General features: G+C 43.7%; 1 protein-coding gene across 5 annotated transcripts in view; it reads right to left on the reverse strand.

Annotated features, from left to right (window-relative positions):
- LOC122538497 (farnesol dehydrogenase-like) overlaps positions 1-13,222 on the reverse strand; it is a 31,172-nt gene that overhangs the window by 15,841 nt on the left and 2,109 nt on the right. The window contains exons 3-8 of one of the 5 annotated variants that reach the window (XM_043672635.1): positions 10,640-10,718; positions 9,923-10,269; positions 9,067-9,193; positions 8,120-8,273; positions 7,862-8,005; positions 7,161-7,420 (exon numbers count right to left, since the gene is read on the reverse strand). In XM_043672635.1, the coding sequence (XP_043528570.1) occupies positions 7,382-7,420; positions 7,862-8,005; positions 8,120-8,273; positions 9,067-9,193; positions 9,923-10,238 (780 nt within the window). In that variant the 5' untranslated portion in view covers positions 10,239-10,269; positions 10,640-10,718 and the 3' untranslated portion in view covers positions 7,161-7,381. Of the gene's footprint in view, positions 1-7,160; positions 7,545-7,861; positions 8,006-8,119; positions 8,274-9,066; positions 9,194-9,922; positions 10,270-10,639; positions 10,719-13,222 lie in introns of those variants that run through there. The other 4 variants (XM_043672636.1, XM_043672631.1, XM_043672633.1 and 1 more) reach the window with 4 other exon arrangements.

Below are 13,222 nucleotides of genomic sequence, written 5' to 3' on the forward strand. Positions count from 1 at the left end.
AATCTTCATACCGGTCTCTTGAAATTTTTATGACGGATGTGCAACCTCCGGAACGGAAATTGGAGCGTTAATTTTCATATCAAATTTTCATTCCTCGGTTTCTCTTTTTTTTTCTTTTTTACTTAAGAGACACAAAATTTTCGAAATCGAATCTGATTCTGCGTTATCTCGAGTTAAATATGTTTGCAGAATCAACCTCGATCCGTAATCTTGCATTATGCTATATAGCCGTAGGATCCAGATTTTTCATTGAAACATCTTCCCGTCAGAGAATTAAATAACTGAAAGAGGTTTCGACGAAAGGAATTTCAAAGAAGGCAGTTTCTCTCGTTCCATGGAGACTCGCTTCAGTTCACAACGTGAACGTTGATTTCGTCACCACAGACTAGCGTAGGTCGATAGAAGGAGTTTCGAGCTCGAAATCGAGCTGTTCTCGACGTCCGAGTTCATCACCTGCACGTTCGAGTTAACACCGAGAACCACCGTTTCAAATCTGACACCGCATTACGGGCACGTACGTTGCCGGTTAAAGTGTGCATGTTTGCACTGGCAGCGTTCCGCTAACGAACCTATCGTTGCGGCTTCGGCCAACCATCTTTGAACCACCTTTTCGTAAGCTGTCCGCTTTGTTTGAACTGAAATAGATAGAACCTCGTTCCCACAAGCGATTCTATCGTCGACTTTCCCTCGCCATGGACTGCAAAAATTCAGTCCGGTGTCTTTACGCGGGGAATCAGAGAAGCATTCGTCCGGCCAGAACAGGAAATTATATTTGCGATGACATGTATGAATTAACCAACAGTATCGAAGCACTTCTGCTGGATAAACGATATTTGGGTTTGCGCCATGCATTAGACATTAAATATTTGCATCGCGAAGAGCTAAATAAATTATATTCATCGTCATGTCATAACTGAAAGGTGATGTAACATTCATCCACCAGCTATTATTACTAATTATAATAAACGTAAAATGTTGCATCGAGGTTAAGAGGATAACGAGCTATTAGAGAAATATTATACATATCGCACCCCTTTGTCAGAGAAGTCATTTGTCACAACTTAAAAAAATGTGATTTTGTTATAATAACTTGTTATAATAACGTCGTAGAGATAACCCTGCGATCGATTGTGAAAATCTTATTCATTCACAATTTAACCAGTGACAAGGAAGCATGTTGCTATTTCTCTCGTTCATCTGACATCTCTCACTGATTGATTATCAATTTTGACTGATATTGATAACTGATTGATTTTTCATTGTGAACAAACACGACGAGTAAACATTAATAAGATGAAGAGCGTATGACTTTGAATTTCATCGTTTCTTAAATTAACAATAAAGTACCCAATTCTGTCCAAAACCAAATTTTTCGCATCTTCTAAAAAATTATAGTTTCCCGAACGGTGACGCTTCTGGCACGAGCGTGCGGAGCAAATTCGAATAACTTTCGAAATATTCCCTTTGAACTCGTTCCATTTTGTCTCGAAATATCATAGTCTCCAAGCGAATGAAGAACGTGGCCAATGGCGGCCGCAAATTGTACAGTGTGCATCTTTGAAACAGCGAGGGATTCTTGGAGGTGCGAGCGGCGAGCGAGATCGGTGCACCACAGCAAAGCTGCTGAATGCAACGGCTGGTCCCGGCGATGCGGTTCGTGAAAAGGGTAGAACCAGGTCCGAGAAAGAGAGAGAGAGAGAGAGAGAGAGATAAAGTGGTATGGGTCGGGAAAGGGCCAGAAACATGGTGGAGTAGTAACGTAACGCTAATCCAATTTGCTATGGCGCTGCACTTTGCGCGGGCACCATTTTCAAAGGGGGACACGCGGCAGAAATTGGGCTGAACGCGACGAGGAAATACCCGGCCGCTACGTGATCGTGAATAGCAAATAATGCAGGATGACCCGATGCAAATAAATGCTTTTTCGTTCGTGGCTGTACGTAACGTTCGATCGTTGCAATAATTTCGCGATCGAACGGCGGTGCGAAACGCACGCGGCGAGAGAAAAAGCACAATTTTTTCGTCGAGAGAGACATGACTCAATTGAAAAGTCTTTTTTACCTACGTCAACTTAACCGTTTCTCCATTCAACCTTGAAATATCGCTGAAACCGGTTTACGTTACAAAAGCGGTTACGTAACGAAATGGAGTCAGTTTGTAACGGTCGATCCGACAGCATCCCCTCCCCCCTGCCCCTCCCCCTCAATATCGATCGCTAAACGAATACACCCAATATCAACATCGGTTACATAGCAAGCTTGATAAAAAATATATATATACATGCAAAAGAAAAAGAAGAAAAATTGACTACGCAAATTGAGTCGAGAGTATCGAAATACACGCACTTTTGTGATTCATCCGGCCAACCAATTTTGTAATTATTCAGCCTTGAAACTGTACATTTGCGTACACGAATACATCGGAGGAATAATTCTAAGAATTTTGCGAAACTCGCGTTCGTTAATTACCCAGAGAGTTTCAATCGTGGTGGTGGGAGGAATGGGAGAGAGGGTTGCCTGGAATCCGCTTCGGGACTTGTTCGAACGCGGCGGTGAAACGCGGTCAAACAACAGTTAGCATAGACAAAGGGCGGGCGTTGCCTGTCAGAAACAGTTACGAATGCATTTAAGGAACTTAAATCGGGATGTTTGTCCCCGGGACGGGCGGCCTGGCTCTTGCAAATTGAGGAATTCGCGGAATCCCGGACTAACTTCAACTGCCCCTCCTCCACCCGATAATGGAGGACCTAAACCAAACCGGTCGTACAATAAATCCGAACGAAAACGCGTTTAAGCGAACGCGCAATTAATTTCAGTTTGCCAACTTCGTTTTGCGAATCGGCGTTGCGATTCCTGAAGTCGGGCGCAATTACCGGTGCAAACTTGCCGCGAAAAACCGGCCGTGCCTTCGCCTCGACGTGGCTGGCTGGTCGTGCACGGAGGAGACATTTGGGAATTTCTTCGAGCCAACAGCTACAACGAAATTTAATTTCTAGAGTAAGTGTTGGCCGACGTTTATCTAAGGAGTGTACGAATGTACAATTTATTCGACAGTTTATTCGTTTATTCGAAAGCGCTGCAACTCGTCCGACTCGTCCGATAGCTCGCGTAGAATCCAATTGACTTCTGAACCATCATTTATAGTCTTTACTTCCGAACCGTCATTTATAGTCTTCGGATAGCACCCTTATTCTTTTCGCGGGAATTTCGCAGGTCCCGTAAGATCCGAAGATCCTCTGTGTTTGTTTTATGTTTCTCCTTTAGTATGAATTTTATTGTATTGCCGATTTTCTTTACATTTATATTAATCTAGGTTCTTTCCCGAAACGAGAGTCCGCATTCTATTGAATTGGAAAATTTTCTGACCTCCGCGAAACGTGTATTTTCTATATATTGTAGGATGAGGAAGTCTCATTGTTATCCGATGCGATTGTCGCAGAGATAGAAACCAAATTTGGGACTATTCTCGTCTAGTCACTCTAGTCTTAGGACGTAAAATACGAGCGTACGGTTGCGTGTACGTGTGCGTATGATGACACAGGTTTTGAGAACAAGATCGTTTTTAAACAGTAGTGATAGCTACTTAATACTTCTTTGTCATCGCTGTATTCGGACTTATTCAGTTTTCCTTAATTACATAAATATTAATCAATTTCATATTACACACCGCATGGTTTAATTTTTGTTATTTTCCCCGCCATATGCACGTAAAATTGTCTACAAGCGTTCAAACAATTTCGTCAGCCCGCGTATGAAATCCTGCCGGTGGTGAAATCATCGGCGGCCATTTCCGAGAGTCAAGTGTTCAAAGTGCAGCGCGAACGTGCAGAGTTTCCAGACAGCTCTGGTTTACAGTTTGATAATGCGCACTATTTGGAGTTTACGGGACGTATCACAGTTATTAATTAACGAATCTAGTTAGCGTCTAAGTTAAAGAGCCTCCCCAAGTGCCGACTGTCCGACCGGCGTACCGTCGCGTTCGATCGTCGCGAGTGATGCAATATTGAGCGTGGAAACGGGAAACGTTAGGTGGCGAAGGGGAACCATTTACGAGAAGGAGTTCGCGAGAGATGTAAGCTGAAACGTCTCCAAGACGTCGTCAAAATCGCGTGCAGTCTTTCCGTAAAATTTAAAACATTCAGCTGATACATCTGCAAAAACACGGAGATATTTCGCAGAAGCCGGAGAGGACGGTTCCGGATAAATAAGAAACGCAAAGCTTAAAAGCTTTTAACATTTATCAAGAATTAAAAAGCACCGGAGGTATACTGAAAAACGCCGCCCCTCTCCTCCCCCCCACCGTCACAAATCGGATGATACGAATCTCGCGCGCGTATCTGGCTTACTTGTCGAGAGCGCCGCGTTTACTGAGTTTTAGTAAACTAACCAACCTCGTGAACTTTTCCATTTATTCTGCGAGAGAAGCAAGTCCGCCGTAACGCGATAACACGCTCTCTCCCTTGTCATCGACGGACCTTGTCAAGCCGTGACAGTGCTCGCTGTTGCGTCGCGAAAAATATTAAACATCCGTGTTTGTTTTCCTTCCGGACGAACACGTCAAAAAACAAGAAAAAAAAAAAAAGGAAAAAATGGAAAAATTGGAAACAACGGAGAAAGACATTTTTCAACGAAATCGAAATCTACTCTCTTGAAACTGAAAAAACGAAACGTTTCTTTCTTCTTTCTTTTTCTCACTTTTTTGAACGAATTAAAGCTGAATGATCGATCACATACAGCGTTCTCGGTAACGTTTGACAACGACGACCTTCACGTTCGATCGAGCGAAATCGCGGCTGATTTCGAGGGGCCGATGCGACGGGGACCAGGATAGAAGCAGAAAAACAGCGCGGACGAGAGAATCAGCAAGGGACGCTCACGTAAATAACAAGATAATTTATGATCGTTACACAATGATCGTCATAAATTGTATTTCTGCCGGACGGCAGAACGTGCCGTTATGCGAGGAACTCCGTGTTCCGCTGGCGCCCTCCACGCTGCGCCATCGCCGACATCGATATATTTTACCACGGGAACGCGATACATGGCCAGCATAATTTATCTGTTTTCAAATATGTCCGCACCGATAAATTTACATATTTTAATATAAATTCCTAAATGCCGGATCCACGGCGGCCGCAGGACACGACGACTTTATCGATCATTTTTATCGTTCCTCCGCGTCCTGTCTTCTAACAACTCCCCCTCCCCCCTCCCATTCCCTTCTCCCCCTTGGCCGCTCCACCGCCGCCTCCGTTCCTTTCCATTTCCTCTAACTGCGAAACGTTTGGAAAATGCAGACAGAAGGTCGGCATTCATGACGCGGCCCCGATTCATCGATTTTCTTTTTTAATAATGAAGAGCAACGGCCGGCGATCGGAGAAATGATCGACGCAACGCGGCCGAAGAACAATCGAGAGAGAGAGAGAGAGAGAGATCTGCGAAATTTATCAGGAATTTTTGCGCAAGGCCGCGAAAAATTTCCATACCGTGCATCGATCGCGAATCAAATTTTTTCTCGCGTTTTGCGGAGAAGCGGCAGCGCGGTTTAATCAAATCGCAACCCCCTGCCCCCTTCCCGCCAAGCGTTTCATCGACGAGATTCTCAATCTTCGATTTTCGATTCTCTTCGAAAGAAAAAGAAAGAAAAAAGACTGGGGGTTATCTGAGCGTTGAAAAATTCAGCGATTCGTTTTTTCGACTTGTCCTCCTTGCGAGACGTTTCGCGTACGGTGAGTATCGATTCCTTCCGGAAGCTTAAACGCGACAACGCGCGACAACGTACAGAACGTTCCAAAGTTCGTCGACGCGACGCGAAAGTTCGAGACAACGAGAGTTTCCCCCGAAAAAAAGCTGGCCACGCAAACAGGAAAAAAAAAAAGAAGAAGAGAGAAAGTTGTTGCAGAAATTACATTTTTATTATGACAGATTGTCAGACAGACGGAACGGGTGGAAGGTTATTAACCGCGAAAAGCGGGAGACCGCAAGTTGGGAGCACCCTGTGCGAGAAGGCCCCGAACTACTCGAAGCTCGTCGGAAGTTGTTTGACACCTTAACTGTCCCGTGCACCGAGATGCCTCGGGTGACAGTAAAGCTGTGCACAATGTGAGCTTTTGCCTTGCCTGTCGGAAGTTTGCGTACAACCCCGCCCCCCCCCATCTCCCCCTCCACAGCGTCGAGCAAATGTACACTCGTACGTTGATGTACAAGCTCATCGAGTGTTACGACTTCTGCCGTGTCGTGAAACTTTTACGTCCAACTTCTTCTTTTTTTTTTCTTCTTTTTTTTTACACTACTGCAGTTCTCTTTCACTCGATGGACTCGTCGCTCGTCGATTTTCATTTCGATTTACCATCGCGGTCAACAGGCGTGACGCTTGTTAACGCTCAACGACGTCGTTATACTCTCTCTCTCTCTCTCTCTCTCTCGTGTTATTTTTCCTTCGAAACGCGAAAAGAAAAAAGGAAAAAAAAACACGTGGGAGGAGAAAAAGGAAAAGATAGCGGTAAATACTTTCCGGGCGGTGGAAATTGAATTTCCATCGGTTTTCGCAGTGAATCGGTCAATTAATGCGCGGACGTTTGACGTGGACGTCCTCGCGGTAAATTGTGATCGAATTTTGCGAGTGCGCCGTGTATTTAACGAAATCGCGAGCCGCGGTCTATTAGCGAACGCATTACGTAAATTATATTGGGCCGGTGCATTAATCAGCGCAAGAAATATGCTCCGGACCACGCACACGGAATATTTAACGGGGGAGCGTGTTCGTGGGGCCGCGAAACGGGGCGCGACAGAAACGCCGCGCGTTCCTGTTCCCGCTATCCGCCCCGGTGATTACGGCTAATTAGAGATAGCCAGATCGCGGGCAAGGGGAAGACTTGTAGTTAGTAACTGTTGCTCGCCGCACCTCGGATTAATACCGAGTCCGGTCACGCAGCCCAATAATAGCATCAATCATTGAATCCTAAGGAGCCATCGGCCCTATAATTACGCCGCGACTGCGTACCACTAATTCACAGTTTGTAATCAATAGCGCGTAATCTGGCTGGAAATGAAGCGGTCGGCGGGTGGATCGTTTCACGCGGATAGTTCCTGCCGTCGCGAGTGTCGGCCGCATTCACGTTCGCAGCAGAGAGCAAAAAAAGAAAAACAGAGATGTCGCAGTTTGAAATTTGGTAAACTTTATTGCTGATAGATGTACATGGATTATTCCTGATGTTTCGTAATTAATTGTGCGAATCACCACCACCTCTCACCCCTTTGTTACACAAGTTTTTCTGAGTTTTCACGTATGCTAGAATTTTCGTGTGTTTAATGTCTCGCAAGGGTGTCTAACGTATACGCGCGTGATGTACGCTCTGAATGCATCGAACGCATCGAGAATATTAGGCTTCACCCGTGCGTTGAATAGTGAGCTCGGTAATCTAGAATTTCATCAACGACGCTACTATCATCGTGTGCCACTCTTTGTCTAAACTGAACTGACTGCTCGACGCCACTTTGCCCCAATGCAAATGATGTCCCACCAACGATCCCTATCTTAACGACCTGGATAGTCCGACAGATTAGCTAATCGTACGTACAGGTTGGGAAGAAAAGTTTGTTCATAGCTATCATAGATGAATTCTACACGAATTATCCTTCGATTTGATGGAGCAAAATTAACCTTGATCTTGAAATTCAAGATCAAGATCAATATTGCGGCAGGTACTTTACATAGTATCTTCATCAAATCGAAGGTGACGACAGCCGACTGACAAACTTTTCCTTCCGCCCTGTACATCTGTGATTGGAATTTGATCACTTCTCGAGCAATCAACTCGGTTCGCTCGGAGCCTGGTAGCTCGAACGCAGACTGGACTTACTTGCACTTCCGGTCGTGTGCCTAACGCGTAGATCACTGCGTCGGCGACGTCCTCCGGTCGAAGGGCCGGCACATTTTCCAATGCGTTCGCCACTTGAGGCGAGTGCCTGGCTATGTCCGTGTCGACGATGCCTGGACTGATGCTCTGCGAACAGACACGCGAGCAACAGCGATAAACAACGGGAGACAAACGCTCGAAATCACATGAATCCTCGTGAAAGGATTTTTCATAAGTGCGGAAAGAGCCACGTGAACTTACGGTGATTCGAATCGGTGCTTTAATGGCCGCCAATTCCCGTCTCACCGTGTGCGTTAATGCAACAGCGCCGTGTTTGCAAGTCGGGTACAGGTTCCAGCCATTACAGCCATCGATTTCCGAAAGGAATCCACTCGGAATTTCGTGTCCCAGCACGCTGGCCCCCCGTGCAAAATAAAAAATTGCTTCAACAGGCCGCTCGTGGCCGCCCATTTGCACGGCGTTTTATTCGAATCGACTTCGAGCGCAAACAGCCGGAACGGTTGTTTCGGTCTTAAAAGCGTCGGTCCTCTCTTTTCTCGTTTTCCTCTTTTCCTCCCCCATTTTCCTTTTTTTTTTTTCCCCACCTTTTTCCCTCCAGCTGGCCGGGAAACAGAACCAAGAGGAAAATTCCCCGTTCTGCTTTCTCAAACAATACGTTTGCCCGTGCACGAAAACTGTTTCTCAAAGGTCCCTCGTTATAATATTGATAAAGCGAGATTAAAAAAGCGAGAGATTATAGCGAGCGTGTTTTTTCACCAGCCAAGTTTTCGATTCCTAGTAAATTGGACACGCAAATCTACTTTCCCCAATCGAGGTAATCGACTCTCCGTGTGTGCATGCAAGCGTCGGAATATTAAATACACATTGATGTTCGTCGCGTCGTCGTTTGATTAAAAGTACTCGAGTATTCACGCGCTTATACTTCCTTTCAATATCAACGAAAACTGCCTTCGTGCGTGCCTATTTGCATATCAAAAACCCTTTCAGTTTCGAGGATGCTGCAGCAAAGAGTGGGTGCAAAATAACTAACGAGTAAATTAGAAATCAGGATGACAGCGACGGCGGATAACGACGAGAAGCGGTGACGGCAATAGACTGACGAAATACAGCGGCGTACGGGTTTCGAGAGGGTCTCGCGTGTGGACGGATGAACGATCGGAGAAGACGAGGCTCGCGAGCAACAATACCTGTTGATATTGAAAATATGCCCTTCGACGTTTCGCTGGCGCATCGAGCGCACCGCCCGGTTGATGCACACGGCGGTCGCCAGGACATTAATATTTAACAGCCTTTCGAATGCCATCCTGTCGCTCTCTGCAAGTGTAATTTATGGAATTTTTTAAAATGCGCCAACGAGCAGGCGAACGAGGTTCGCCGGCGTAATACCCTCGGCCCACCTCGTCCCTTATGAACCGACTACACACAGCGTATAAAGGTAACGGCCCTTTCCTTTCTTTTTTTTTCTTTTTTTTTCTTTCTTTCTTTTTCGTCCGTATAAGTAACCGTTGTGTTTTTCATCGTCAATCTCACGGGAAAATCGCGGCGGAGACAAATATGGTAAGTATACGTTTCTGTTGATTTTCTGGTTTTAATTTCGCTGTAGGACTAGAAAAAAGTGACTAGAATAAATACGTGGATATTGAATGCAAAAAAAAAAAAAGAAACAGACATTATAAGGCTCAAAGTTCAAGTCCGTTCTCGAGCGTCGTGCAATGAAACGAACCGAAGAGAATTGCAAATTTATCGCGATCCGCGTATCAATTCTCTAATTAGATCGAAACGATCTTGTCTTGGCATTAAGACACTTTTATCAATAATGCTTAAAAAAAAATAAAGGAGAAAAGACAAGCGAAGATCAATTTTTCGTATCATGAATCAGATAAAAAGTATCTGATATCGTCAACGACTCGACGTGAATCGATTTCACGGCAATTTCAATGGCAACGAGTCACAAATAAATCCACGCATGCGGCTCTAATAAATATTCAAATGTACGGTAGCTTCTTTTCTCTTATTACGGTCAGCGTGCATCCAGTGTCTTACCAATGACGCGCGTATACTCGATAACTCCGGCGTTGTTTACCATGATATCTACGCCGCGGTTCCACTCGTCTGTATTCTCCACGAAGGAGAACGCGTTGTCCAGGTCTTGCTCGTTGCTCACGTTGCAACGTCTTACGCATAAATTGCCCCGCTCTTTTAGCTGCTCCCACTTGTTGGTGAGAGTCGACAATTTGTCAGATTGTACATCCAGCGCGAGCACGTTAACCCTTTTCTCTAGAAGAGCCAGCGCGATTGCTCGGCCGATGCCGGACGCCGCGCCGGTAACGATCGCCGACTTCCCGGCCCATCGTTCCATGATTCTTTCTCCTCACGTTGCTCCAATTCCGCTACGTATCGAGAGAGAAACACACGGTGAATTATTGCTTCCGCTTTTCCTATCCTTAGGCAATCGAATTCCCAAAAATTTCCACGGCAAACATTGGAATTGAATAAAACTTGGTCATTCCGAAAAATTCCGGCGTATTCCGAGAGCTACGAAGCTGTTGAAATTTGAAATTTCATGAGTGAAATGATTCGAGGTTCCGAAAAAATTTCTGAAATTCCGAGTTGCTCCAAGAGTTTCGAAGTTTCACGAAATTCAAAGAGTTTCGGAACGTCGTCTCGAAAAATTCCGGGATATTCGACTCTGCACGGAGGACTTGTTTTGATACTCTAGAACGGAATCGATAATAAGATTCGATAAGACTCGTCACTTACCGAATGATCGTGATCGCAGGTGCGCTCGAATGGCCCTAAATATTTCGAAGTACTTTACTCGCCAGTGGAACACGTTGTACTAACTTCACGATATGCACCATATGTCAATTATATAAGTTAGATGTACGCGTCACACCAATGTTACATAATCATCTATTGCGCTTTGAATTGCAAGCGAGAACATGGTGGGGAATTTCATATGTGTACGCGCATGTTGGAAAGTTACGCTACGCTTATATGATGATTCGTGCGCTTCTATTATGATTCAGTTTCATTCGTTTAAGTCCGATTCGTTCGTATTTAATTTAATTCCCAGCTCAAGCAGTTTTCGATTTATCTCTTCGAGGAATAAGCGGTATCGAAACGATCAATAAACAAAACACTCATCTGTATGATTACAGAGTGCCTATGTGCAAGATAAACGCGCATGATTCAAATGTACAGACAAGTAGAAGACAGAATAAATGTAAATACCTGAATCATATGTTTTCACTTAATGCACGCGAGTCTAAGATAGAGTGATCTATCACAGAGCGGTACGATTATAGTGTACCCGATTTTACGAAACATGAAAATACAAAAATAATTCTCGTTCTTTATAGATGAGATATCGCTCAATTTCGTATCAAGATTATTTTTTCGTTATCTTTCGTTTGACTTTGGAATTAAATATATATTTCTACATTTCGTAAATATCTGAAAAATGCAAATAACGTTAATTGTGTAGACCAGACCAACAAAAATTTGTTGAGGGTCGTACGCAGTTTACATATTCTTTTATTAGTACCATGCAACCTATATTATTTATGAAGATATTGAAACAATTTATAGTGAAATACATTGATTAGAAAAATATATTTATATCAGTTAAAAAAATATGATATAATTCTTAATGAGAACACCGAGCCTGTTTTTTAGATACCAGTTTGTCAATATCTGGTTTGATACAGATAGTTGCAATACGAAGACTATTTTCAAGATGCTCGTTTAAAATTTTTCTTCTTATTTTACTTTTCGTTTGCTTCATACGGGAAAAAATCCGCTCTCAAGTGTAAATACTCTCCAAAAGGGACACCGTGAACATTCATAGTTAAAATTATTCAAATAATAAAATTCTTATTCGATTATTCCAATTTTGGTTGTAGAGTTGGACACGTCTGGTATAAACTGACCACGTCGAAATACTTCTATTTGATAAGCAAGCGATATAAAGGTCAGCGAAAGCAGATTTGTCATATCTGTCTAATATAATTCTCCTCTATCTATCGATAACGCAGAAACAAAACGTCAACCATCAACAAGTCTCAAACTTTGGAAATCAGTTTTCTGTCATGGCGTTGCAATCGAGTGTACTTTCAATTTATTCGGGCAAGTATACGCGCGATTGATTTGTAAGATCGCCACCGCTGCTCGTATAACTACTCGCAAACGACTCTCGAAACAAAGCTAGTTCGGATTACAGAGATTCCGTTTATCCGGCAGTCTGATCCCGCCGGTTTTACCACAGCTTTTAGCTTGTTTTAAGTGAAGTATGACGTGACCTGCCGCGAATCTCGCTCGCGACCCCAGTCACATCGGTTTCTGCGTGCGATGTCTCTCTATACGGGACGCTGTCTGGAATATCAGACGCCGCCTTGAAATCCCGGATATTGCAACAGACGACTTCCGGATATGTTCCACGTTCCTCAAAGAAATCTGCTCGCACGAACCTTCCGATCGGTTTTCTCCTCGCCTCGCAGAAGAGGAACCTAACTACCTGATCAGGAATGCTGCTCTCGAACTTTCTGCGACGAGAGGGCCTTAGCCATGGCCTTGAAGCACACCGGTTCCTCGCTAGACGAAGTTTGCATAGCGTAGTTCAAAGCAACGAAGCGTAACGTTCGAACTTCGCCAAGTTCGGAGTTCCTCGAGTGTTTTCTTTTTTTTTTTTTTTTTTTTTTTTTTTTTTNTTTTTGTCTTTTTTTCGTGTCTTAATCATTCGCTTGAGACGCAGGACGCAGGAATCCTCTGCATGGAAAATTCGAGTCGATCGTCGACTTGGGATCGACCGAGTCCACTTGCACGAAATTCTTTCTGAAATTCCCAATTTCCCTAGCTACGTAGCAAACGAGCAAATTGAAAGCGTCGTAACGAAGGCAAATGCGGGAAGAGGAGAGTCATAAGCCGAGTTGACGTTGGTGCTTTTAATAGCGCGCCGTGAGGTGTGTCCAACTAACAAAATCAGCTTTTTTCAGATATGAAATATATTTACATTTAACATTTCGCAACGTATTTACGAATAGAAAATAACTCTGTAAACAGCTGCTCGATACGTTCAGCGAGAAAGATTTGAAATTTTTATAAAATCAAGATTCCATTTTATCCATAATTTGTATTTGAATATATAGAAAATTGATTAACATTTATTTGGAAAAACTTCTGAAAAATATGGATTTTTTTATATATTGTTTAAACAAAAAAAAATATCTTTTTGCAAAATAGTATACCATTAAATTCGTCGTTAAGAAACATTAGTTTCATCAATTACGCAGAAACAGTATTTTCAATATTCAGCACCCCGAATTTTGAGGTTAGTTTTCATCC

The sequence above is a fragment of the Frieseomelitta varia genome, unplaced genomic scaffold, assembly GCF_011392965.1.
Source record: "Frieseomelitta varia isolate USP_RPSP 00005682 unplaced genomic scaffold, Fvar_1.2 scaffold_165, whole genome shotgun sequence".
Taxonomy (NCBI): domain Eukaryota; kingdom Metazoa; phylum Arthropoda; class Insecta; order Hymenoptera; family Apidae; genus Frieseomelitta; species Frieseomelitta varia.